At 37.6% G+C, this 25,375-nt stretch overlaps 1 protein-coding gene across 2 annotated transcripts in view; it reads right to left on the bottom strand.

Moving 5' to 3' along the window:
- Positions 1-25,375, bottom strand: part of Enoph (enolase-phosphatase E1) — a 105,993-nt gene that overhangs the window by 36,361 nt on the left and 44,257 nt on the right. Inside the window, exons 3-4 of one of the 2 annotated variants that reach the window (XM_090399316.1) lie at positions 20,774-20,985; positions 14,118-14,250 (exon numbers count right to left, since the gene is read on the bottom strand). In XM_090399316.1, coding sequence (XP_090255442.1) covers positions 14,118-14,250; positions 20,774-20,985 — 345 coding nt within the window. The remainder of the gene's footprint in view (positions 1-14,117; positions 14,251-20,773; positions 20,986-25,375) is intronic. The other variant, XM_090399317.1, reaches the window with a different exon arrangement.

Genomic DNA, 25,375 nt, shown 5'->3' with positions numbered 1-25,375 from the left:
GCATTATAAAACGTGAGCAAGTTACTGAGGCATGATCTACCCTTCACAAAATCATGCTGCCCTCCATACAATATCCCATTTTCATCTATCCATTCCTGTATTTTGCTCTTGACTAATATCTCATGAGTCTTACAACAGGGCAAGTCCCAAAAGAATGGAAGGTGGGAAAAATTATTCCACTTTCAGCAAAGAGGGGCAATAAGACTGAAGCTACAAATTATAGACCACTCTGTGCATCTGGGGTTGTTGCTAGGGTGTGGGTGTGTTGTTGGGGTAGGGAGAAATTGGTGAGGACTATAATTAAGAAGTGGGTTTATAATAACAGTATTCTTTATGATGGTCAACATATTAGAGGTAGATAATGTTTCAGCAATCTGCTTACGTAGTATAACAAGGGGAAAATTCACTCAATAAAGGAGATGCATATACAGTAGTGTACTTGGTTTTTCCAAGGCCTTTGAAAGACTGCCACATGACAAGCAATTAACTAAACTGAAACATATGGGATTAGATAACAGACTAATAAGTTGGATAGCTGATTGGCTGTCGGGCAGATATCAGCAGGTATCTTTTTCCTCGGTGAATTGAATGCATGGCTGAAAAAAAAGCAAAAAATATCATCAATATAATAAAACCAAAGAGTAGGCCAGGGATGAATGGATGAGTATCTTCCAGATGGGTCAAGAAATAGTTTGCCAAAGGTTAACCCATGGTTACCCTTTGTCTATGTCTTTTTCTTTGTCTTTGTCTGTAACCATGTTACCCATGGTTACAAAGGGCAGTGCCTTCAAGCCATCTATGGATCTTGTTTTTCCAGTTGAAATATCCTGATTCTATAACAAATTCAAAATATCAGGAGGATAATCATCATATAGTAAATTAACAGTATCAGATAACAGAATGTTGCTAAAGAGGGAAACAATGTCAAAGCTGACTAACAAATCCAACTCTTGTATTCGAATATCCTGGATTTTCTCAAGAAAATGTGTGAAATTTTTGATGAATGATCTGGACTGTCAAGTGTGGGCAGTTAATAAAGACAGAAATTTGGCAAATTTATAGGTAAGAGAGTCAATACAATTCACAATGAGTCTTACTAGATAACCTTCTTTATGAATTTCTGGGAGACCATATAAACGAGGAGTTCTTCCAAAATGAGAATGCAACTTTCCAAAGTATTTTGATCCCAATGAACAACTTCATCAAGCAACTTATTTAATTGTTTGATTTGTATTTTTGTAGGATTATAACTAATTTCTTGATAGGTGGAGGTATCCTGTAAAAGGAATTCTATCTTCCTCTCATAATCGGCTTTATTCATTACCACTACAGCATTTCCTTTATCCACTTTCAAAATAGATATATTGTTCTTTTGTCTTAATGAAAACAGAACACGGGTTCAGCACTAGATAAATTACATGGAGGTAATTTGCTTTTAAAGAGTAAAGCAGCAACTTCAAAGTGTAGTTTATTAGTATCTTCGCTGGAAAGTACTGACAGATTGCGTTCAATGTTATGCAAAATATCAAGATAGGGGATGCATCAGATAATGGGTGTCCAGAAATTTTCACAACCCATTTATTAGCAGGAGTGTTGTCAGAAGTAATTTTTTGCTTATGGTATAATGATTTATATTTTTGCATCAGTCTCTGGGAATGCCTTCTATAAGAGCGGGCTAAAGATTGTTGGGAAACATGAACGATATCGTTTAGGGCACTGTTATGGAAGATCTTGAGGCTACTACATGATTGAACACACTATAAGGTTTGTCAAATGAAGAAGAGGAATGGAGTGTGCTGTCATCAGCAAAGCTATATATATATATACGATTTGAAGTCATTAAGAGCAGGTCATTTACATACAGGAAAAAGAGAATGGATGACAATACATACAGAGTCCTAAGATACTGCAGGGAAATTTGAGAAGAAGAAATCATCTATCAGGACATGTAATGAGCAGCCAGAGAGAGAGAGGAAGCTGGCAACTCAGGAAGAAGGCAGACTATAGGATGGTGGTTTGTTGAGCAGACACCTGTGCTAGATTCTACCCAAATGTGTGTGAAAGCTAAAAAATCAACAAGTCTGCAATTTGCATGTATGCATGGTAGAGCTTTCTATGTATGCATACACAGCATAGCACATAACTAATAGTAGGGAATGCAATACATAGTCAAATAAAGTCAACTCTCATGTCAGAAAACATTACTATAACAAACTAATGAAAAGTCTCTTTGGTCCTTGTAAGTTGGATGTAGTGAGAACTGGCTCTATGCATATTCCACAGTTATAAAATATGTGCTTCAGCGTATTCTTATCATGTTAGAAGATTTCATAGTCCCTGGTCCCACCCTGACTTTTAAAGTTTATGCAAACTGTGTGACATTCAAATAAGTTATCTTGCTTTTATGCATATAAGCGCTCGCTGTGAAAGTGAAGCATTAATAGCTATCTGAACAAACAAAAATCTATAGACAATAAACGTTTTTTGTTGTTGTTCAGTTTAGCAGAAAATAATGCAATTTATGTATGTTTTTATTTATCTTTTAGGGAAGAATGTTAGTAGTGCATGAGAGAGAGTTTAAGTTCAGGTACAAGAGTAGTTTGATATTATAACAGTGTCAAGTGGGACAGCCTCCATGACTTCTATGCTTTATTCCCATGGTAGGATTATTGTTTCGAGTCTTCCAATCCAAACATGTGCACTGAATGTATCACGAAAGTAATCCTCACTGGCATGGAAACATACATTCCCCACACTTCTCTGAACTACCATTTCCCTTAACTAAGCCCTAGTTCTCCAAAAGATGTGCCAAGGCTGTACAAATCAAAAATCAAGCATACCATAACTGGCTCAAATCAAGAACTCCATCCTCCTTCAATGCTTATACTAAAGTCTGAAATAGATGCAAGAAAACTATCACTGTTTCCAAAACAGAATTTGAAAGCATTCAAAACAGAAGTAAAAAGCAGGAAACATGCAGCTTGCCCAAATGGCAGCCGTGCCTTTTGGTCTTTTGCCAAAAGCAATTGGTCGTAACTCTTGCCCAACACTATTCCCATCCCTATCATACCCAGATAGCTGTACTATATCATCACCCACAGAAAAAGCTAATCTCCTGGCTTCACACTTTGCCTCCAATGCACGCATAACTGACAATGGTAAATGCCCCCCCCCCCAATTATTCCAACTGCCCAACATACAATGCCCCCCCTCTATCCTTTTGCCAGAAAGAGATCAGAAACCTATTGTCTAAATTAGACACGAAAAAGTCTCCTGGCCCTGATAGCATTCCTCCAATTGTCCTGAAGGTCTGTGCACCAGAACTGACTCGTATCTTATGCCATCTGTATACACTTGATATCTCTTACTCCACTAGTATCTATCCAAAAGCTTGGAAATTGGCCTATATTCAACACCCATTCCTAAGAAGGACAACAAATAACTGCCATCTAACTACAGCCCTCTCTCACTCACCACAGTCCTAGCTAAAGTGATGGAGAAAACCATTACCATATTTTCCAGTGTATAAGACGCACTTTTTTTACCTTAAAAATTCATCTTAAAAATGGGGTGTGTCTTATATAATGAAGGTAAAGATTGTTTCCTCTTTTCAAAGTCATATGCACTCCCTTTTATATTCCAAGATCTTTGTAGGCGATTAATGGTGCAATCAAATTGATGCATGACCTTCACGTGACTGCTAGCACGTCATCGGCTAAGAACGGGGAGTCCCTATTCAAGTTTCATAATATCTTATCCGAGTAATCAGTTACCAATGTTTATCAGTATTGAGTTGACGTGTTGAGATATTTTGTTGAGAACAAGAGAAAGAAGAAAGAGAAGAAATGAATGATAATAGAGAAGAGTCAGATGACAGTGACATGGGTTTTCCAGGTTTCTGAAAGGTCAGTTTACTATTAAAAATTACCTATTATTTTATACATTTTTACTTTAAAGTTAGGTTTTTTTCCAGAAAATTGTATTAAATTTCTTGGGTGCGTCTTATACACCGGAAAATACAGTAATTCTCAACTCCTACACTACCCTGAAGGCACCCAGCTATTAAGTGACCACCAGTATGGACTCCGTTGCTGCCGATCAACAGGAGATCTACTCTCATAATCACCCATCTCTGGACAAATGCCATGGAGAAATTTAGTGAATCTCAAGTGGTTGCACTTGATATCTCTAAAGCTTTTGACCGGATTTGACACAAAGGCTTACTAAGCAAACGCCTATCATTTGGACCATCTCAGAACATCTGCAGTTGGATTGCCAGCTTTCTGTTTGGATGCACACTATGTGTGATGGTAGGCAGTTCTTTATCCTCTCACCATCCAACTAATGCCGGGGTTTCACAAGGCTCTGTTCTCTCACCAACCCTCTTCCTTCTGTCAACTGAAGTAGGTCATATATCAATGATTTACTTCAGTTGATCTCCAATCCAATGTATAGTTTTGTAGATGACAACACATCACTCGTCCTTTCATTCGACAAACCTTACTCTACACCAGGGATCGGCAACCTTTTTAGACTTGCAGGCCACATTCAATTTTTATTTTTAATAATTGGGCCGCAAGCGTTTAATTAATAGAAAATAGTGACCGAAAAAAATACTTAAGTTATCAATTTTTATTATATCAATCTTAAAACACACAGAAATATTTAAGGTACGAGATATGAAACAATGAAAATGAAACTCAATGAAAATTTATTATCACATAAAAACAAAGTCATATAGTTTATGCATCACAATATGTGTGTCTCTCTGCTTAATGCTTTTGTGATTGTTTTTCCCTTAGCCAAATTATCTAGATCCACTTGATAACCTAAGGTCAAAATTCGAATCGAAGCATGTTCATCAGTAAGTCGAGAAGAAAATTTCCTTTTTTTTTTTCTAAAACTCATGGCAGAAAATGTTTGTTCGCTTATATATGTGCTTCCAAATGCGCCTATCATCTTCTTTGCGAAAATGATTAAAGGTTCAAATTTTTTTGTAAGCATCGATAAAATTTTTGGATATTTTCTAACGAAAATGTGTCCTTTAATGTTTCATTGAGTTGTAATCCCAAAACTTTCATCTATAGTCAGTTTGGTACGTCATCAATGTCAACATTAAAAGGATGCAAAAATAATCGTATTTCGATGCTATTTTTATGAAAATCCACAAATCTTATTGAAATTTCCATTTGTAAATCTTCAATAATATCAACAAAAGTTTCCTTTTGTGTTTGCCATCCAACTTTAGATGCAGATTTGCAACATGTAGATTTATTATAATGATGTAGATTTTCTTCCATCATATATTTCTTCCACAGACATAGTTTGCCTTTAAAAGCTTTTATGTCAGAAAACAGTTCTGTTAGTAATTTACCTTGGCCCTGCAGGGTCAAATTAAGTTCATTATGGTAGTTGTATTGTCTACCATAAATGCAAGAGACATAATCCATTTTTTATCCGATAGTTGTGGGACAGTATTTTTGTGTTCTGTCATGAAAATATCTATTTCTTCACGTAAATTAAAAAATCTTTTTAGCATAGCACCTATACTTAACCATCCAACAGTCGAGTAGTAGATAACGTCCTCTTGAATGTCCATAACGTCTTTTCTTTACAGGCCACATTCCATATAAGTATGGCCAACCTTTTATGGGCCACCAAAAAGGCATGTTTGGGCCACATGTGGCCCGCCGGTTGCCGACCCTTGCTCTACACAGCTCACTTCAACCTACAGAACATTGACCACCGCTGCCCTCAGTTCTAATATCCAAGCTATCCTCCAATGTGGTTCAGATAACCTTTCAATTTCAATGCTAGTAAAACCCAGTTCTGTCTTATTTTTCACAAAAGAGAACCATTTCCCCCCCAGTATTATTTTTGATAGCACTCAAATTTACAGACAAGATGAGATTTCTCTTCTTGGAATTATCCTGACATTAGGCCTCTCCTGGCATAAACACATCACAACCATTGTATCCTCAGCTTCTAAAAAACTAGGATTTCTCTTTTGCTCAAGACATTATTTCACCTCTAAACAGCTGTTAACCTTATACAAATCACAAATCTGCCCAACTATTAAATACCACTCTCACATTTGGAGTGGGATTCCTAAAAGCTCCCTCAAAATGCTTGACTCAATACAGAGGAGAGCAATTAGATTGATTTTACCAACTCACTATCCCCACTTTCATACAGATGTTTGGTCTCTGCAATTTGTATATTCCATAAATATTTCCACAGCAAATGTTCATCTGAAATAGAATCAATAATTCCCCCTCAGTACTAAGCCCATTGGAACACGTACAGCTGCTGCCCAACATCCTTTCACACCTTGAAACCCACAGAACAAGTTTCCTTTCCTCCTCCTTCATCCCTGCAACTGCCATACTGCAAAACAGCCTTCCCCTCTGATGTATTTCCCAAGGAATACAACATACAGACTTTTAAATCAAATGTAAACAAGTTTCTCCTTTCCCAACCTGTTACCCATATATGGTACTAATGTACTATAGGCTGATCAATCAACCTCTCGTGTATGGGCTCAACATAAAAAATAAAAAAAATCCAAGTGAGGTTACTGCTGTAACTTATGTGCCAGACACTGATGTGGGAACAGAGGTGGATGAACTAGAGGTTCTTAGGATATTGCAGAATCTCAATGTAAATAAAGCTGTGGGATTAGATGAGATATCGACTCAGGTTTTGCAAGAATGCCCAAGGCAACTGGCAGTGCCTCTGACTAGGATATTTAATTTGTCTCAGCTCTGGTAGAGCGACAAGGGAGTAGAAAAAAGGCAAAATAATTCCCTTGCATAAGGGAGGTTTTAAGATTGCAGTAGCAAATTATAGATCAATCAATATCTCAGATGTGTTGGTAAAAGCGCTGGAAAAATTGGCCAAGAAGACAATTCAAGAATGGGTGGATAAAAATATGATACTGCATGAGGGGGAACATGGCTTTGTGAAGGGTCAATTATGCCTTGGTAATTTTTACTATTACTATTATTACGGGCAACTCCAGGAAGTCATTAGACTCATCGAGGGCGGCCCCAAATCATATTCATCACAACTATTTGACATTCATACAGTATCTATCATGCCTCGCCTTAAACTCATTCACCGTCACAGCATCCACCACAGACTCAGGGAGCGCATTCCACTCATTCGCTACTCTAAAAGTAAAGAACCTAGCTCTAACACCTTTACTAACCACACTTTTGCGCAGTTTCCATGGATGTCCCCTAGTCCTCCCACAACCAGCCCTGTTCTCAAAAATATCTTCTGAATTAATTTTATAGAAACCCTTCAGTAATTTGAATGTCTCAATCATATCTCCCCTCCTCCGCCTATCAACCAATTTTTGCAACCCACAAATCCTCAACCTGTTCTCATACGGTTCATTCCACAGACCTGCTATCATCTTGGTCACTCGCCTCTGGATCCTCTCCACCTCCTCCCCATCAAGAAGAAACCTAGGTGACCAAATCTGAGCACAGTAGTCGAGATGGGGTCTTATCAAGGCTCGATACAGAGGGAACAATAACCTGCTTGTCTCTACTTGTCAACGTATTCTTCAGCAACCAAGTGATTTGATGAGCTGATTTGGTCACTTTTGCAATGTGTCCACTAAATTTCAATTCCTTATCCACCAACACTCCTAAATCTCGTGCCTCATCAATTTCCTGGAGCACGGTTCCACCAATGCAGTAAACTGCTGCCAATCTTTTCACCCCAAAATGCATAACCTTACATTTTGCCACATTAAATTGACATCCATTCTCCTTAGCCCAGACCTCCAATCTATCCAAATCATCCTGCAAAATTTTGACATCATCTGCATTCACTATTGCCCTACCCAACTTCGCATCATCCGCAAACAAATGAACTGTTCCTCTCAGATCCTTTCCTATATCATTTATGAACAAAGTAAACAGCAGTGGTCCAAGAACAGATCCTTGTGGCACACCACTAGCCACTAGTAGAGTCCACAAGACGTCCTGACCACTAGTCAGGACGTCTTGTGGACTCTACTCCTGAGTAAACCACTCTCTGATATCTCTCCATCAACCACCCTCCTATCCATCTCACCAACCCTATGTCCATTCCCATATGCTGCAATTTACTGATTAGAATTCCATGTGGTATCCTGTCAAAGGCTTTAGCAAGGTCCAGTAGAATCACTGTAAACCCATTACCCTTATCCAGTTTAGCCGTCACTGTGTTATAATATGTGAGCAAGTTACTGAGGCATGACCTACCCTTCACAAAACCATGCTGTTCCCGATACAGTATCCCATTTTCTTCTATCCAATCTTGTATTTTCCTCTTGACTATTTTCTCTAATACCTTGATAATGATTCCTGTTATGCTGATTGGCCGGTAATTTTCAACAGCAGCCTTGGAACCACCTTTGTACAGTGGAACCATTTTCCCCTCTTTCTACCCCCTTGGGACTGACTCTGTCCTGAGGCTCAAATTAAACAAAATGGTCAAGGGCACTGACAATTCTTTGGCCACTTCACGTACGACACGAACTGGTATACCATCCAATCCCACAGATGTATTGACATTGAGGTTCTGTAATAGACTAGTTACTTCTACTTCATTCATCACAATTCGAGTATAAGCTGTTGGTTCTTCCATTCCTGCAAAGTCACCACCTGGATGATATACTCTTGCAAAGTGCTCGCTCAGTAATTCCAAATATCGACTGATTCAGTTACCTCCCTACTCCTCAGCATTTTTTAAGATCATTCTACCATCAGCATTTTTCCTTTTACTTGCAACATATTGAAAAAACTGTTTGGGATTCTCTTTAGCCTGCGTGGCCAATTTCCTTTCGTAATCTGCTTTTGCTTTTCTTACCACCCTTGTTACCATCCTGGCCTGAGCTTTATACTGTTCCTGCACCTGATGGTCACCCTTCTCCTTAAATTCCCTCCACAATTGTTTCATTTTTTGCAGCTCAAGCTTAATAGTGTTATTCATCCATTTAACCCCTACTTGATTTATTATTCGGACTCTTGGTATACAGTCAACCATTGTCTCCTGCAAACAGTTCTTAACCACCTCCCATGCACTATCAACATCCAGCCCTTGCAGTTTTACATGCCATGGCATTGAGCCAAGCACACACCTAAGCTTGTCATACTTACCAGCCCGGTAATTCCACATGTACCCTGTCTTAATTGTAAATTCGACTCCTTTAGCCACCTCCCAAGTCATGACCTTATGGTCACTCTCACCAATTGGTGGTGTCGTGACGTTCTATTTTCATGTTATGTTCTAAATCCGCCATCTTGGTTCAAGTCACTGTTATCAATATAACACTTAATCGCAAATTGATCACCGATCCAAAAGTAGAGAAATTTATAATTATACTGCGCCACCCTATTTTTAGATTAGTCTATATAAAATAGTAGGATCAATTCTTAATTAAGTTAGCAGTCTTCTCATTAGGCCGAATCATTTATTATTATTCTACTTGGGGCACCCGCAAGATTCGAATTTTTTATGAACGGTGCAATAAAAGGGAGTTCAGGCAAACACAATATTTAGATTAACAAAATAAAACATTTAATATACGATATATAGCAAATACATGAATTCTACTTTTAAATGAAACAATACAAATAACTTAATACATCTTGCTAAGTCACTCATTCCAATTCAATGTTCTAAACTTTAACATACAATTCACTGCTTCAAAATTATAAATTTTCCTAATTCAAGTTAATAAAACAAAACTTCTCATTTGATCAGTCTGCACACATCTATCAGTTGTACTTAATGTTTAAATTCACAGCAGGCACTAATCAAGGTAGACATTATTCCAAGCAATATTATTTCGGACCTAGAACTTCGAAGATACGCTATAGTTAATGTTAGAATAAACAAACATGTATGACTACTCTTACCAGATACAATCTTCAATACATCAATTTATTGTGAGCACACTTATGAATTAACTTATTTGAGCTAGCGGAACACATTAAATAAAATTCTCCAACGCTTTAACTGAACTACTGTTAATCGCGCTTCACTACTCTAAAAAAAAACAGCAATAAGGTACTGATATCCTTCCTTGTTTACTTTCCTGCAACTAGTTAAATTCATTATATTCTTCTCAGGGCAACATATAATTAAGACGTAATCCTAGATTAACTGGAACTAATCAGAATTTCCCATTGAATGTCCAGTTCTTTATTTATCCGATTACGACATCAGTTTTCCTCTATAACAACAGCTGATTTCACTTGCAGCTGAGTATAAGATTCACTACGTTCCTTGCTACTTCTAAACACTATGCTCTTGAATTTCTGCCCTAAAGAATTTACAATTTTCTTTCACTTCCTTGCTTATATCCTACTTTCCTTCAGGCTCCGCAAAACTCTTTCCTTTTCTTTCTATAAAATTCTTATTGCCTCCCTTTCTCCTTTCTGGTTCCAAGGTCATGCACTCTTCGACTCGTGCTTGTTTATTTCATGCGTCTCCATGACAACGCATGAACATAAACATTTCGCTAATGTAATACAATGCTCTACTCTTACATAAGTGATTACATAACATTAAATTTTCACAAATAAGAATAAACAGAATATTTGAGCTACTTAATCAGCTCTTTCATTACGTATACAATTATTTATAATACACTTTTCGTTACTTTACATATATATTTTAGTTATCATAAATTTCTACACATATTATTATTTAATAAATTAATAGTAGGTTAAGTTTAGAATAAATATCTAAATAGTAATCCTTAATTAAGGAATAATAAATAATTTTTATACAAATCATGATTAATATATAATAAGCAATGTTAAATGTGAATGAAAAAAAATAAATTACACAACATAGTTTCATTCACAATTTAACAGTGGCAACATGGTCATGTTCGTTACAGCCACATTCTCAGTTGCAATTACTAGGTCCAGCACTCTCTGCCCCCTGGTATTTTCCAATACATGTTGCCGTAGATAGCTGTCCCTTAATAACCGCATAAAGTCCAATTCCTTCCTCCCATGTGCCCTCTCCTCTTTCCAGTCAATGTTACCATAATTGAAATCACCCATAATAATTACCCTCCTTCCACTCATTTCTTCTATTTGCTTATGCATACTATCCCCACCATCCACTCCATCACCTGGTCTATAGCAGCACCCAATTGTATATTTTGTTCTGCTAGATTCTATCTCACACCACACAGCCTCAAATGTGCTTTTTTCCCCATCCTGCAGTTCAACTTCTATACTCCTTGGCTGAAGCTCATCAGCTATCATCAATAACACTCCTCCCCCCTTTTTATTCACCCTGTCACTCCTGAACACGCTATACCCATCGCATTCAATCCCACTAGCTTTATCATCTTCTGTCAGCCATGTTTCACTAATACCGACAACCTGTGGCCTGGAAGTGCCAACCATGGCCAAAAACTCTTCCTTCTTGTTCCTAATACTCCTGGCATTAGTGTACATGAATCGCAGAAGCCCATTTATCCCATCCCTACTTTGATGCCTTATACTAACTATCCCATTCTGATTTGTTGTCCGTCGTACTTGCTCGGGCATAATATACTCATTCATACACTTAACTGCCCCCCTAAAGTCTGCATATCTACTCCCCCCCCTCTTAATAAATCTAGTTTCCCTGAGTCTGTACATCCACTTCCACATCATTCATCAACACTCTTTCAAGTCTCCGTACACCAACTCCATTCAAATGTAACCCATCCATCTTATATAAGTCCTTTCGCCCATCGAACTCATTCCACAAATTCCACACCACTCTCCATGCATAACCCACGCATAAAGTCATTGGCAATTATGGCCCTCCTTCTAAACACTTCGCTGTCATATCGCGGTAAGATACTCACCATCCTAACTCTCTCACTCTTCTCTTTTGCTACCTCAAACAACTCCCTCACATCCTCTATCATTTCCATTTTGTCCTCTTTCAAATCATTCGTTCCTGCCACGATTATCATCTCTTTCACCCTCTGTTTTTGCAGTCGAATAGATTCGCTGACGTCCTTTATGTTCGCACCCGGCTGGTACGACTTCGTTAAACTCTCAATTATTATGCCTCTTAATAGCGAATCCCCATACAGCACTTGCTCCTTCATTTTATTGATGTTCATGAACAGTCTATTATTTGCCGTCACAGACTTCCACCGGTTATTTGTCGGTACGTTCAACACACATTTTTCCATACGCTCCAGTTGTCTTTTAGCTCTGTGTATCGCACCATTCAAAAGGGCAATTTCGGTACTCGCATTTATCTCACCATTTTCATTATCGATCAAATCATCCATTCTTTCTGTGTTTCTACCTTCATTTACACTTTCAGCGACGCTTTCACACCTATCTGGCACTACCACGCAATTCTCTACATTCTGACTATCATTAACGATATCATCGACACACGAAACACGCTTGAAGTCCTCATTCTCTTTACACCTTCTACACATATTAACTCCACTATCACTTTCTAACCAGACTCCCACCACTCTTCGCAAGGCATACATCTCACAGACAGCACATTGCATAAATTCGTTTACATCAAAACTCTTAAACAAACATGGCGACCTGGCCGCCATTTTTTTCTTTATCGGTGCCATGTGTACGCTATCTTTTCTTAAAAATAATAATTAAAATAACAGAAAACATGCAAAAATTGCACAGACACACCAAGAAACAAAAAGCAAACAATACTACTTAAAATTCTAGTAAAATATCTAATGTTAACACAAAATACTACTAATCTTTTCAGGAGCTTTCGACAATCCGATGATCTAATCAGTGCGACACTAAGCGACCAAAGCTAATTTACTAACTTTTTATAATAGAGTAACAGCTGAGTTGGATAAAGAAAATGGTTACACAATAATTCTGCTGGATTTTTCAAAGGCATTTGACAGAATATAACATGGAGCGCTGTTACACAAATTAGAAGAAATGGGGATGGATATGACACTGGTTATGTGGATGGCTATTGGACAGATATAAAGTAGGGTGGCTGCTAGACAGATACTTGGACTGGACAGAAACAGATATCAAAACACTGTTTGATATCTGTCCAGCAGATATGGAGGGGCAGAATCAAGGCAAAAACAGGTGACTAGTGGTATTCAGTTGTTTGTTGATGGATGATGTGAAATTTGGTCAAGTAATACTTAATCAAGGTGATGTGGATAGCTTGAAGGACGATTTAAATAGACTGTTAGTATGTGCAAAAAGATAATGGGTTTCAGCTTTAATCTAGAGAAATGTAAAGTTATGCATTTTGGAATAAATAGATTCCAAGCTGTGTACCACATTAATGGAACTGTACTCCAGGAAATAGATGAAGTTAGAGATTTAGGGGTGGTGGTGGTGGTGGTGGTGGTGGTAGTGGCAGACAGAGAGTTAAAGTTTAGAGAACATATTGCTAAGGCAGCCCATAAGATTACTTGGCTACTGAAGAAAACAGTAACAAGTAGAGATAAGGAAACTGTTATCTCTCTTGATACTGTGCTCAGGTCTGGTCTCCTTGGTTTCTTAGGAATGAGGAAGTGATGGAGAGGATTGATTAATGATAGAAACATGATTAATGATAGAAAGTAGTTTCTATATGATAGAAACGTTTAAGTTGCTTAAAGGGTTTTATAGGATTGATGCAGGGTAGATGTTTCAGCACTTGATTAGAGGGGCCAGAACAAGAGGTCATCCCCCCTTTAAGTTGAATAAAGATGTTTTAGTAGCAGTGTGAGGACTAAATTTTTAGCTTGGAGTATTATGAATAAGTGGAATGGGTTGTCAGAGTCAGTTTTGAGTGCTTTGTTAATGGGTTCAAGGAGAGGTAGATTGTGTGGATAGTTTGCATCTCCTGTGATAAGTCTTCAGACTTCATGGATGTGTCTGTACAATAATCTTAGTCAACTCTCACTACAAAGAATGCCAATAAAACAAACAAAATATAACAGAAGCTCCTTGACATTAAATTAAAATATAGCAAACCTTCTACTATAATATAATAATCTCTGGTCCCTGTAACTAGAGAAAAATTCATTATTATTATTTGTTATATCAATATGGATGAACACTAATTTCATATTTCATCTCTGTATAGTAAATTACCTGGGTGAGGTTTCCAGCTACAGTATGTGCAAAAAATAACTTCTGAGCCTCAACACTCCCGGAAGAATAAATACACACAGATTTTCCTTGCTTATTCCAATTCCAAATAGCAGAAACAACATCTTCATAAATGCTGTAAGTGTACAGATAAAGGGAAAGAAAAATGTAAAACTCTTTCCTGACATTTTAGAAACAGACAATTTCATTCCAATATCTAAAATATCAATATACATCCAGCAGAACTTTCTACTACTTTGATTAAAATATGCACGACGGTTGTGTTTCTAGAAATGATTTCAACAGGAATATACATTAAAGGGTCCAACATTTAAGTCAATAGAGGTAATTCCCTGACTTAAACAGATTTCATTAGGCTAATATAAAATACATACCATTCCAATTAACCAACAGTTTTTTTCCTAATTAATTTTAGTGAGAAGACTAATAAGCAATAAAATTATTTATCTAATTCAAAAAATTATTGGATGACCAAAATTCAATTAATTGAATACATATATTTCAATGAAAATTTAAAACAATGAAATCAAATGTTATCAAATTTATCAAATGCTGAAATCAAAGGTCTAACTTCTTTAAGAAAAGATAATAATATATCTATTTCTAAGGCCGATAAAGGAAAAGCTATTGTAATCATGAATAAGACTGACTATGAGACCAAAGTATCCAGTCTTTTAGAAGACACATCTACCCACAAAGAGATCACGCATAATCCTACAAATTTACAGATTAACAATTAAATAAATTACTTGATGAGGTCATCAGTTGGGACCCAAATTATGTGGATAAATTACGCACCTACTTTGGAAGATCTCCTCGTCTATATGGTCTCCCAAAAATCCATAAAGAAGGCTATCCAGTACGACCAATCGTGAATTGCATCGATTCTCCTACTTACCAAATTGCAAAAGTCTTGTCTCATTCTTTAAGTGCTCTCACTGGACATTCAAGATCCTACATAAAAAATTTAACAGATTTCCTTGGAAAAAATCAAGGATTTAAAAATCAAAGCGTCTGAGTTGTTAGTCAGTTTTGACATTGTATCTCTGTTTACCAATATCCCATTAGCCGACACAGTCAATTTATTATATGAAGATTACCCTCCAGATATCGCAAAAATTTTCGAATTTGTTATCCGTTCAGGTTATTTTAGTTGGAAAAACAAGTTCTACAAACAAGTTGAAGGTACTGCCATGGGTAGTCCTTTGTCTCCAACTTTGGCTAACTATTTTTTGAAACAATTCGAAGAGACTATGTTTTCATCCATTCACCCTCTACCATCTCTTTGGTATCGTTATATCGATGATGTTTTTGCCATTTGGTCACATACTGAAGATGAGCTTTCCACCATTCAACAGATAAATAGCCTTCATCCTCGTATCCAATTCACCATGGAAAAGGAAAATTCTGGTACTTTATCATTTTTGGACATCCTGCTTACTCAAACTTCTTCTGGTACCTTATCTACAAGCATCTTTCGAAAGCTCACATTTACTGGCAGATACATTCATAAAAAGTCTGCTCACCATACATCTCAAAAATTTGGCATTCTTAAATCTCTAATTAATAGGGCACATAAAGTTTGCTCTTCTCCAGAAATCTTACAACAGGAACTTTCCATCATTAAAAAGTTAATGGTATCTAATAATTACCATCCTAATCAGGATGGTAATTATTATCCAACATTCAATTATCCAACAGATAATTGAATCTTATGTTCCAATACCTAAGGTTTCTTCAACAGTTCGCAGAGTTCCAATCCCCTACATTCCAGGAATCTCAGAACCCATAGGTAGAATTTTAAAAAAGTACCAATTGATTCTCACTTATATTCCTATCAACAAAATTTCTTCCTTATTGCCTTCTACAAAAGATAAACTGTCATCTCTGTCTTAGATAACAGACTAGTAAGTTGGATAGCTGATTGACTATTGGGCAGTATCAGCAGGTTGTATATGGAGGAGTGGTATCCCAAAAGATGAAAGTCACTAGTGAAGTACCACAGGATCTGTTTTGGGAACATTATTGTTTAGCTTGTATGTTAATAACATTGGGGTTGGCTTAACTGCAGATGTTCAGCTGTTTGGTGATGATGCAAAGATCTATGAGAGCAGAGCAGATGCTGTGGCCTTACAGAAGGATCTGAATAGACTATGTGAATGGGCAAATAAGTGGAGCTATCAATTTAATGATAAGCTTTAAATAAATTTAAAGCTATCAATTCAAGTTCTTGCAAAGTGCAAGATCTTGAAATTTGGTAGACAACGTTGGGATGCAGAGTATACAATTAATGGAAAAATTTTGAAGGAGGAAGAGAAGATGAGAGAACTGGAACTGGAAGCAGTGTGACCTCCAAAACTTGAAGTTTAGGAGTCACAGTGATAAAATCATAAGAACAACCCAACAGATTATGGCAATAATGAGGAGGACATTGACATCCAGAAGCAAAGAGGTTATGGTTCCCTTGTATAAGGCTTTGATCAGACCACATATGGACTACTGTACACAGATTTGGTTGCCTGATTTTCGGGGGGGGGGGGATGAGGATGTACTGGAGAAGACCCAGAGAAGGCTTACTAAGTTAGTATTCAGGTTTATGGAATGTCAGATATGAGGACAGATTGAAGGAATGTAATTTACAGAGCCTTATGAATAGAAGAAGAAGAAGAGGGGATATGATCAAGACATAGAAGTTGGAGAAGTTGGTGAGGGGGGGGGGGGTTGTTACCAGATTAACGCGGAGAAGATATTTCACAGAGCAGAGGGAGCCAAGGGTAGAACTAAAAGCCATCCATGGAGTGAGCAGGGGGAGTGAGAAGCAGGTTCTTTGCATGGAGAGCGATTGGTGAATGGAATGCATTGCCTGAAAGTGTGGTGAGTGCAGAAACTGTGACTGGGTTCAAGGCACAGTTCAATGATCTTTTGGCAAGGGAGTATAGACCTCCAGTGATGAGTTCTTTGACTCCATGTAGGTTAGATGTTAATAATAATAATCTTATTATTACATATATATTATTTTCATTTCTAATTCAATGGTCTCTTTCTTTTCTGCCATTAGAATAATTACTTTTCTGTTTGATGACCATTTTCACAAAGAAATTACCACAAAAAAAAAATAGAAATTGCCTAAGATCCATAGTTGTTGAAATTATTATTAGATCAACACATTTGCCCAGAGAAGAAGGGAAATTTATCATCTCATCAAACCAAAACTATGTAGACAGCAAAGTTGGGGGGGGGGGATCTGTTTCAGGACATATTAGAAACTAATAATTAAGAGAAATTCTATATTTGACTGAGATGTATATTTAAACTATATTTTAAACTAACTAGTAATAAGAAGTATTTGTATGTATTGGTAACTTAGTACTTGAGTGTAAATGATTCCCCCTAATGTACATTATACTGCACAGACCCAAGCAACATTTGCTCCATGCACACATGTGGGGGAGAGCAAATGCATGGCTGCAATCAAACACAGGGGTTTTATTGTAGCACTAAATATGGCATGAACATGTTAATAATTTTATTTTATTTTATTTTAATGATGTAAGAGTGGTCATAAGTCACCTACATTGTAAGTCAAGGAGTGACTGTATTTGTAATTATTAGTGAACTGAGTAAATTATGTTTTACAAGAAATTATATGCTTGTTGAATCCTTTACCCAAGTGTAAGCAAACAAAGTTTGTGCATGAAGTATCTTTATGATTGGACTACTTGTATACAGAAGCGGTAAACTTCACACACATCAGTTATGAATTAATGTGGAAATCATGCAGCACAAACTATTATTTTAACAATAAGGTGATACAGCTTTTTACTACTTGTATATGGAAAATATATGACTTCTGCACTGATTCAACCTTAGTAACTTCCTGGATCTGGCTCTCACCGACGAGAACTCAATAAAGGTCGAAACCTGTCTAGGTAGTGGCACTTTCCCTAATGTTTTTGCATTATGGGATACTGTGGCAATTGATGAAGCCAACAGCTTCAATATACCAGTAGCCTGGTAATGAAGTTCACATGCACTCTTTTGTTTTGCTTAAACTTGGATAAAGGATTAAACAAGGATATAATTTCTTGTCAAAATTAATATACTTCATAGCCAAGTGGAAATCTTCTTTAGTACATAGAAATCAGAATTCTTAAACCAATAAATTTCCCACTTAAATGGACATAATGAACTGTTTGAAGGAGGCAATGGTTGACTGTATACCAAGAGTCCGAATAATAAATCAAGTAGGAGTTAAATGGATGAATAACACTATTAAGCTCGAGCTGCAAAAAAAGAAACAATTGTGGAGGGAATTTAAGGAGAAGGGTGACCATCAGGTGCAGGAACAGTATAAAGCTCAGGCCAGGATGGTAAAAAGGGTGGTAAGAAAAGCAAAAGCAGATTACGAAAGGAAATTGGCCACGCAGGCTAAAGAGAATCCCAAACAGTTTTTTCAATATGTTGCAAGTAAAAGGAAAAATGCTGATGGTAGAATGATCTTAAAAAATGCTGAGGAGTAGGGAGGTAACTGAATCAGTCGATATTTGGAATTACTGAGCGAGCACTTTGCAAGAGTATATCATCCAGGTGGCGACTTTGCAGGAATGGAAGAACCAACAGCTTATACTCGAATTGTGATGAATGAAGTAGAAGTAACTAGTCTATTACAGAACCTCAATGTCAATACATCTGTGGGATTGGATGGTATACCAGTTCGTGTCGTACGTGAAGCGGCGAAAGAATTGTCAGTGCCCTTGACCATTTTGTTTAATTTGAGCCTCAGGACTGGGTCAGTCCCAAGGGGGTGGAAAGAGGGAAAAATAGTTCCACAGCACAAAGGTGGTTCCAAGGCTGCTGTTGAAAATTACCGGCCAATCAGCATAACAGGAATCATTATCAAGGTATTAGAGAAAATAGTCAAGAGGAAAATACAAAATACACTTTGCAAGAGTATATCATCCAGGTGGCGACTTTGCAGGAATGGAAGAACCAACAGCTTATACTCGAATTGTGATGAATGAAGTAGAAGTAACTAGTCTATTACAGAACCTCAATGTCAATACATCTGTGGGATTGGATGGTATACCAGTTCGTGTCGTACGTGAAGCGGCGAAAGAATTGTCAGTGCCCTTGACCATTTTGTTTAATTTGAGCCTCAGGACTGGGTCAGTCCCAAGGGGGTGGAAAGAGGGAAAAATAGTTTCACAGCACAAAGGTGGTTCCAAGGCTGCTGTTGAAAATTACCGGCCAATCAGCATAACAGGAATCATTATCAAGGTATTAGAGAAAATAGTCAAGAGGAAAATACAAGATTGGATAGAAGAAAATGGGATACTGTATCAGGGACAGCATGGTTTTGTGAAGGGTAGGTTATGCCTCAGTAACTTGCTCACGTATTATAACACAGTAACGGCTGAACTGGATAAGGGTAATGGGTTTACGGTGATTCTACTGGACCTTGCCAAGGTCTTTGACAGGATACCACATGGAATTCTAATCAGTAAATTGCAGCATATGGGAATGGACATAGGGTTGGTGAGATGGATAGGAGGGTGGTTGACGGAGAGATATCAGAGAGTGGTTTACTCAGGAGTAAAGTCCACAAGACGGCCTGTGACTAGTGGTGTGCCACAAGGATCTGTTCTTGGACCACTGCTGTTTAATTTGTTCATAAATGATATAGGAAAGGATCTGAGAGGACCAGTTCATTTGTTTGCAGATGATGCGAAGTTGGGTAGGGAATAGTGAATGCAGATGACGTCAAAATTTTGCAGGATGAATTGGATAGATTGGAGGTCTTGGCTAAGTAGAATGGATGTCAGTTTAATGTGGCAAAATGTAAGGTTATGCATTTTGGGGTGAAAAGATTGGCGGCAGTTTACTGCATTGGTGGAACCGTGTTACAGGAAATTGATGAGGCACGAGATTTAGGAGCGTTGGTAGATAAGGAATTGAAATTTAGTGGACACATTGCAAAAGTGGCCAAATCAGCTCATCAAATCACTTGGTTGCTGAAGAATATGTTGACAAGCAGAGACAAGCAGGTTATTGTTCCTCTGTATCGAGCCTTGATAAGACCCCATCTAGACTACTGTGCTCAGATTTGGTCACCTAGGTTTCTTCTTGATGGGGAGGAGGTGGAGAGGATCCAGAGGCGAGTGACCAAGATGATAGCAGGTCTGTGGAATGAACCGTATGAGAACAGGTTGAGGATTTGTGGGCTGCAAAAATTGGTTGATAGGCGGAGGGGAGATATGATTGAGACATTCAAATTACTGAAGGGTTTCTATAAAATTAATTCAGAAGATATTTTTGAGAACAGGGCTGGTTGTGGGAGGACTAGGAGACATCCATGGAAACTGGGCAAAAGTGTGGTTAGTAAAGGTGTTAGAGCTGGGTTCTTTACTTTTAGAGTAGTGAATGAGTGGAATGCGCTCCCTGAGTCTGTGGTGGATGCTGTGACAGTGAATGAGTTTAAGGCAAGGTATGATAGATACTATATGAATGTCAAATAGTTGTGATGAATATGATTTGGGCCTCCCTCGATGAGTCTAATGACTCCCTGGAGTTGCCCATAATAATAGTAATAGTAATAATAATTAAAGACGACTTTTTTTTATCTTAAATAATTCACTTACTATGCTACTAATTCACTGTTATTATATGCTGAATGCCACACATGACCCTGAATCTGCTTAAGTGCAGTTGTTTTTCTGTCAGCATCCATCTGCCAAAGAATATTAGCTACAACTGCTTTCTGCACAGAACTCACAACATCATCAGAAGCACCATCTGAAAGCTGAGGAATAAGAATTATTCCACTAAGTCCTGCAGAAACATCATCTTCTGCCTTTATTTAAAAAAAAAATAAATAAATAAAAAAACACTGTAATTGGAATGACTATGCTGTACTGCAGATAAGTGTTAATTAACAAAAATCTAATTATAAATCAGAATGCTAATAACATTATTATAATATTATGAGTCCAATTACTGAATGCATATAACTTCAATAATTATGTTCAATAAACAACTTTAATAAAACGTTTTTACAGTTGGTGATAAAGAATTTATAAATTAATTTGTTCATTAAATATATATAAAGAACTTAAAAAATTTACTTAGTTCTTTTTATATATTTAATGAACAATTGCACATTCATACTACCATTTCATTTGCCAAAAGAACTTGACAAATGAAAATCTCATAGAAATACAATTTGCTTATCTATCTATCTCTCATCTAATAAGATGCATGAGAGAACTGTAATAATAAAAATACACACACACACACACACACACACACACACACACACACACACACACACACACACACACACACACACATATATATATATATATATATATATAAACAGCGAAAAACTATATTAACAGAAAATTTTTGCCTAAGAATCATAGGCAAGGTATTATCAGTACAGGATCATAGAACGGCAATTAAACAACAAGCAATTCTAAAAAACACCACTTGAGTAGATAATTTACATAACTGAATAAAGTCAATAATTTCCTTTTTTTTTTTAAAGTACACACACAAATACAAAATAAAGTCAGGAAAGAATAGCAGATTTAAAAAATACTATCTACCATGAAGTGGATAGATGTAAACCATCAGATCTGTTTAACTTAGGGCAATGAAGTAAAGTTTCACAAATTTCTTTATAAAGGTGCTCTATGAGGAAAACCCAACTCCACATTTAGTGTCAATAACCTACACCACAAGTCCAGACTGTCCAAGCTCATGGTATTTAATATAAGATGTGTGTTCTTCTAGATGAATAAAAGCAGATCTTCTGGTCTGTCCAAAACAAGATAACCCACAAGAGCAAGGAATCTGACAGATGCCTGGAGAACTTAGAGATGGAAGTTTGTCCTTAAGAGAATCGAGAAAGGTGGAGATTTTTCTGATGGGGTGAAAGGCAACAAAAATATTCAGTGGTATCTCTACCTCTTCCAATACAGAAGAAATAACTTATATTCCTATCCCTTATGTGCAAGGTTTCTGAACACTGAATATTTTTGTTGCCTTTCACCCTATCAGAAAAATCTACACCTCTCTCGCCTCTCCTAAGGACAAGCTTCCACCTTTAATTATTATGTTGGAGGTTTAATGGATTTTTTACAACACTCAAAAAGAATTAAAATAGAATTTAATACTTCCTATATTTCGTCCTAGTCACTAGGACATCTACGGGGATTACAAAGACAATTAATGTAACATGCACACAAAAACTTACAATACTAAGCCCAACCACGTGGGTGACAATAAAGTCCTATCTAGGTGGAGCGCCCTCTAAGGGCAGTAGTAGGTGGCCTGGAATGTAAGGTGGGACCTCTGGTGATGACTGTTTCCCAAATCTCCGGAAGCTTAATGCAACCGTATTTTTTAAGATTTGGTTGGTTTCTGAGATCTGCTGCTGCTTCTAAGAAAAGTCTCTCTTTCTTGAATTTGCTGTGGTGGAGCATGGTGGTTTTCTTCCATGATACTCTGTGGGTGGTGTCCAAAACATGGTAAGCCAAGCCTGAATGGCCATAGTTGTGTTTAACGATGTACGACTTGTGTTCCTCCAGGCAGATGGATGCTGATCTGCCTGTCTGTCCAAAGTACGCAAGCTTACAGGAACAGGGTACTTTGTAAACTCCAGGCAGAGAGAGAGGAGGGAGCTGATCTTTCGTAGAACGGATAAGGGTAGCCAGTTTGCGGTAGGGCTTATATGCTGTGTGTAGGTTATACTTTTTTAGTATCTTGGCTATTTTTTCCGAAGTGCCACGGATGTAGGGTATGGTGATGGCATTTTTAAATTCTTGTTGACGAGAGGGACGGGGAATGGGGGAGGAATTGATTATTTTTTTTGATGCTGTGTTCACTGGAGCCATTGGAGAGGAAAGTTCTGTGTATGTGGCTAAGCTCAGTAGTGAGGGCGGTTCCACTGGAACAAAGATTGTGGGCTCGCTTGGTAAGGGTTTTAATGATGCCATATTGTTGTGAGGGGTGGTGGTGGGAGAGTTTGTGAATGTATCTGCCTGTGTGTGTGGGTTTTCTGTATACAGTGAAGGCAAGTGTATCATTAGGCAGGCGCGTGACTAAGGTGTCTAGGAAGGGTAAACAATTGTTCGTTTCCTTTTCCATAGTAAACTGGATTCTTGGATGTAGGCTATTGAGATGACCGAGGAAGGAGTCTAACGTGTCTGGGCCATGAGGCCAAATAGAGAACACATCATCTACATATCTTAGCCAGATAGAAGGTTTGAGTGGGGCTGAGTCTATGGCTCGTTTTTCGAAATCTTTTTTTAACCTTCTATTTCGAAATCTTTTTTTAACCTTCTATCTGGCTAAGATATGTAGATGATGTGTTCTCTATTTGGCCTCATGGCCCAGACACGTTAGACTCCTTCCTCGGTCATCTCAATAGCCTACATCCAAGAATCCAGTTTACTATGGAAAAGGAAACGAACAATTGTTTACCCTTCCTAGACACCTTAGTCATGCGCCTGCCTAATGATACACTTGCCTTCACTGTATACAGAAAACCCACACACACAGGCAGATACATTCACAAACTCTCCCACCACCACCCCTCACAACAATATGGCATCATTAAAACCCTTACCAAGAGAGCCCACAATCTTTGTTCCAGTGGAACCGCCCTCACTACTGAGCTTAACCACATACACAGAACTTTCCTCTCCAATGGCTACAGCGAACACAGCATCAAAAAAAATAATCAATTCCTCCCCCATTCCCCGTCCCTCTCGTCAACAAGAATTTAAAAATGCCATCACCATACCCTACATCCGTGGCACTTCGGAAAAAATAGCCAAGATACTAAAAAAGTATAACCTACACACAGCATATAAGCCCTACCGCAAACTGGCTACCCTTATCCGTTCTACGAAAGATCAGCTCCCTCCTCTCTCTCTGCCTGGAGTTTACAAAGTACCCTGTTCCTGTAAGCTTGCGTACTTTGGACAGACAGGCAGATCAGCATCCATCCGCCTGGAGGAACAAAAGTTGTACATCGTTAAACACAACTATGGTGGCCATTCAGGCTTGGCTGACCATGTTTTGGACACCACCCACAGAGTATCATGGAAGAAAACCACCATGCTCCACCACAGCAAATTCAAGAAAGAGAGACTTTTCTTAGAAGCAGCAGCAGATCTCAGAAACCAACCAAATCTTAACAAATACGGTTGCATTAAGCTTCCGGAGATTTGGGAAACAGTCATCACCAGAGGTCCCACCTTACATTCCAGGCCACCTACTACTGCCCTTAGAGGGCGCTCCACCTAGATAGGACTTTATTGTCACCCACGTGGTTGGGCTTAGTATTGTAAGTTTTTGTGTGCATGTTACATTAATTGTCTTTGTAATCCCCGTAGATGTCCTAGTGACTAGGACGAAATATAGGAAGTATTAAATTCTATTTTAATTCTTTTTGAGTGTTGTAAAAAATCCATTAAACCTCCAACATAATGTCCTCACAGCACTTAAGCCTCTACACAAGACTTCCACCTTTAAGTTTTCCAGGCATCTACCAGATTCCTTGCTCTTGTGGGTTATCTTATTTTGGACTAATTTTTTTTTTAGAAAAAATTACAAAAAAGTACACACACACACAAATACAAAATAAAGTTAGGATAGATTAGCAGATTTAAAAACTACTATCTACCATAAAGATGGTAGATAGATGTAAACCATCAGATCTGTTTAACTTAGGCAATGAAATAAAGTTTCACATATTAATTATAATGAAGAGCCAAAGGGTTCACATATTTCTTTATAAAGTTAATTTATGAGGAAAAGCCAACTCTATGTTTAGTGTCGATAGCATGCACCACAAGTCCAGAATGTTCAAGCTCATGGTATTTAATATAAAATGTGTGTTCTTCTAGATGAATAACTTTTAGCATAAAGTTATGCTAGCACAAACAACGACAACAACAGCTTGGGATCATAAAGAACATCATTAGAGACCATAATTTTTTTTATTAAAGTAATAATGTGTTCAAAGAAACTGAAAATCTGCAACATGGCTGGCAATAATTATATTCGAAAACCCTGAAAGAATATAACTTAACTTCACCAGATATCATACTTTATAGTAAATAAGTTACATAATACTGGGCCACTCAATATCTGGCTCATGTTATGATTTTAAACACTTCTGCAACTGGTCACAGTAATGAATTAGCAGCTGGGTAGCCTGCAATTTCCTTTAA

Source organism: Typopeltis vanoorti, chromosome 10 (genome assembly GCF_054136105.1).
Source record: "Typopeltis vanoorti isolate ZY-2024b chromosome 10, IOZ_Tvanoo_1.0, whole genome shotgun sequence".
In the NCBI taxonomy this organism is placed as follows: Eukaryota; Metazoa; Arthropoda; class Arachnida; order Uropygi; family Thelyphonidae; genus Typopeltis; species Typopeltis vanoorti.
This window is presented reverse-complemented; position numbering and strand designations above follow the sequence as displayed.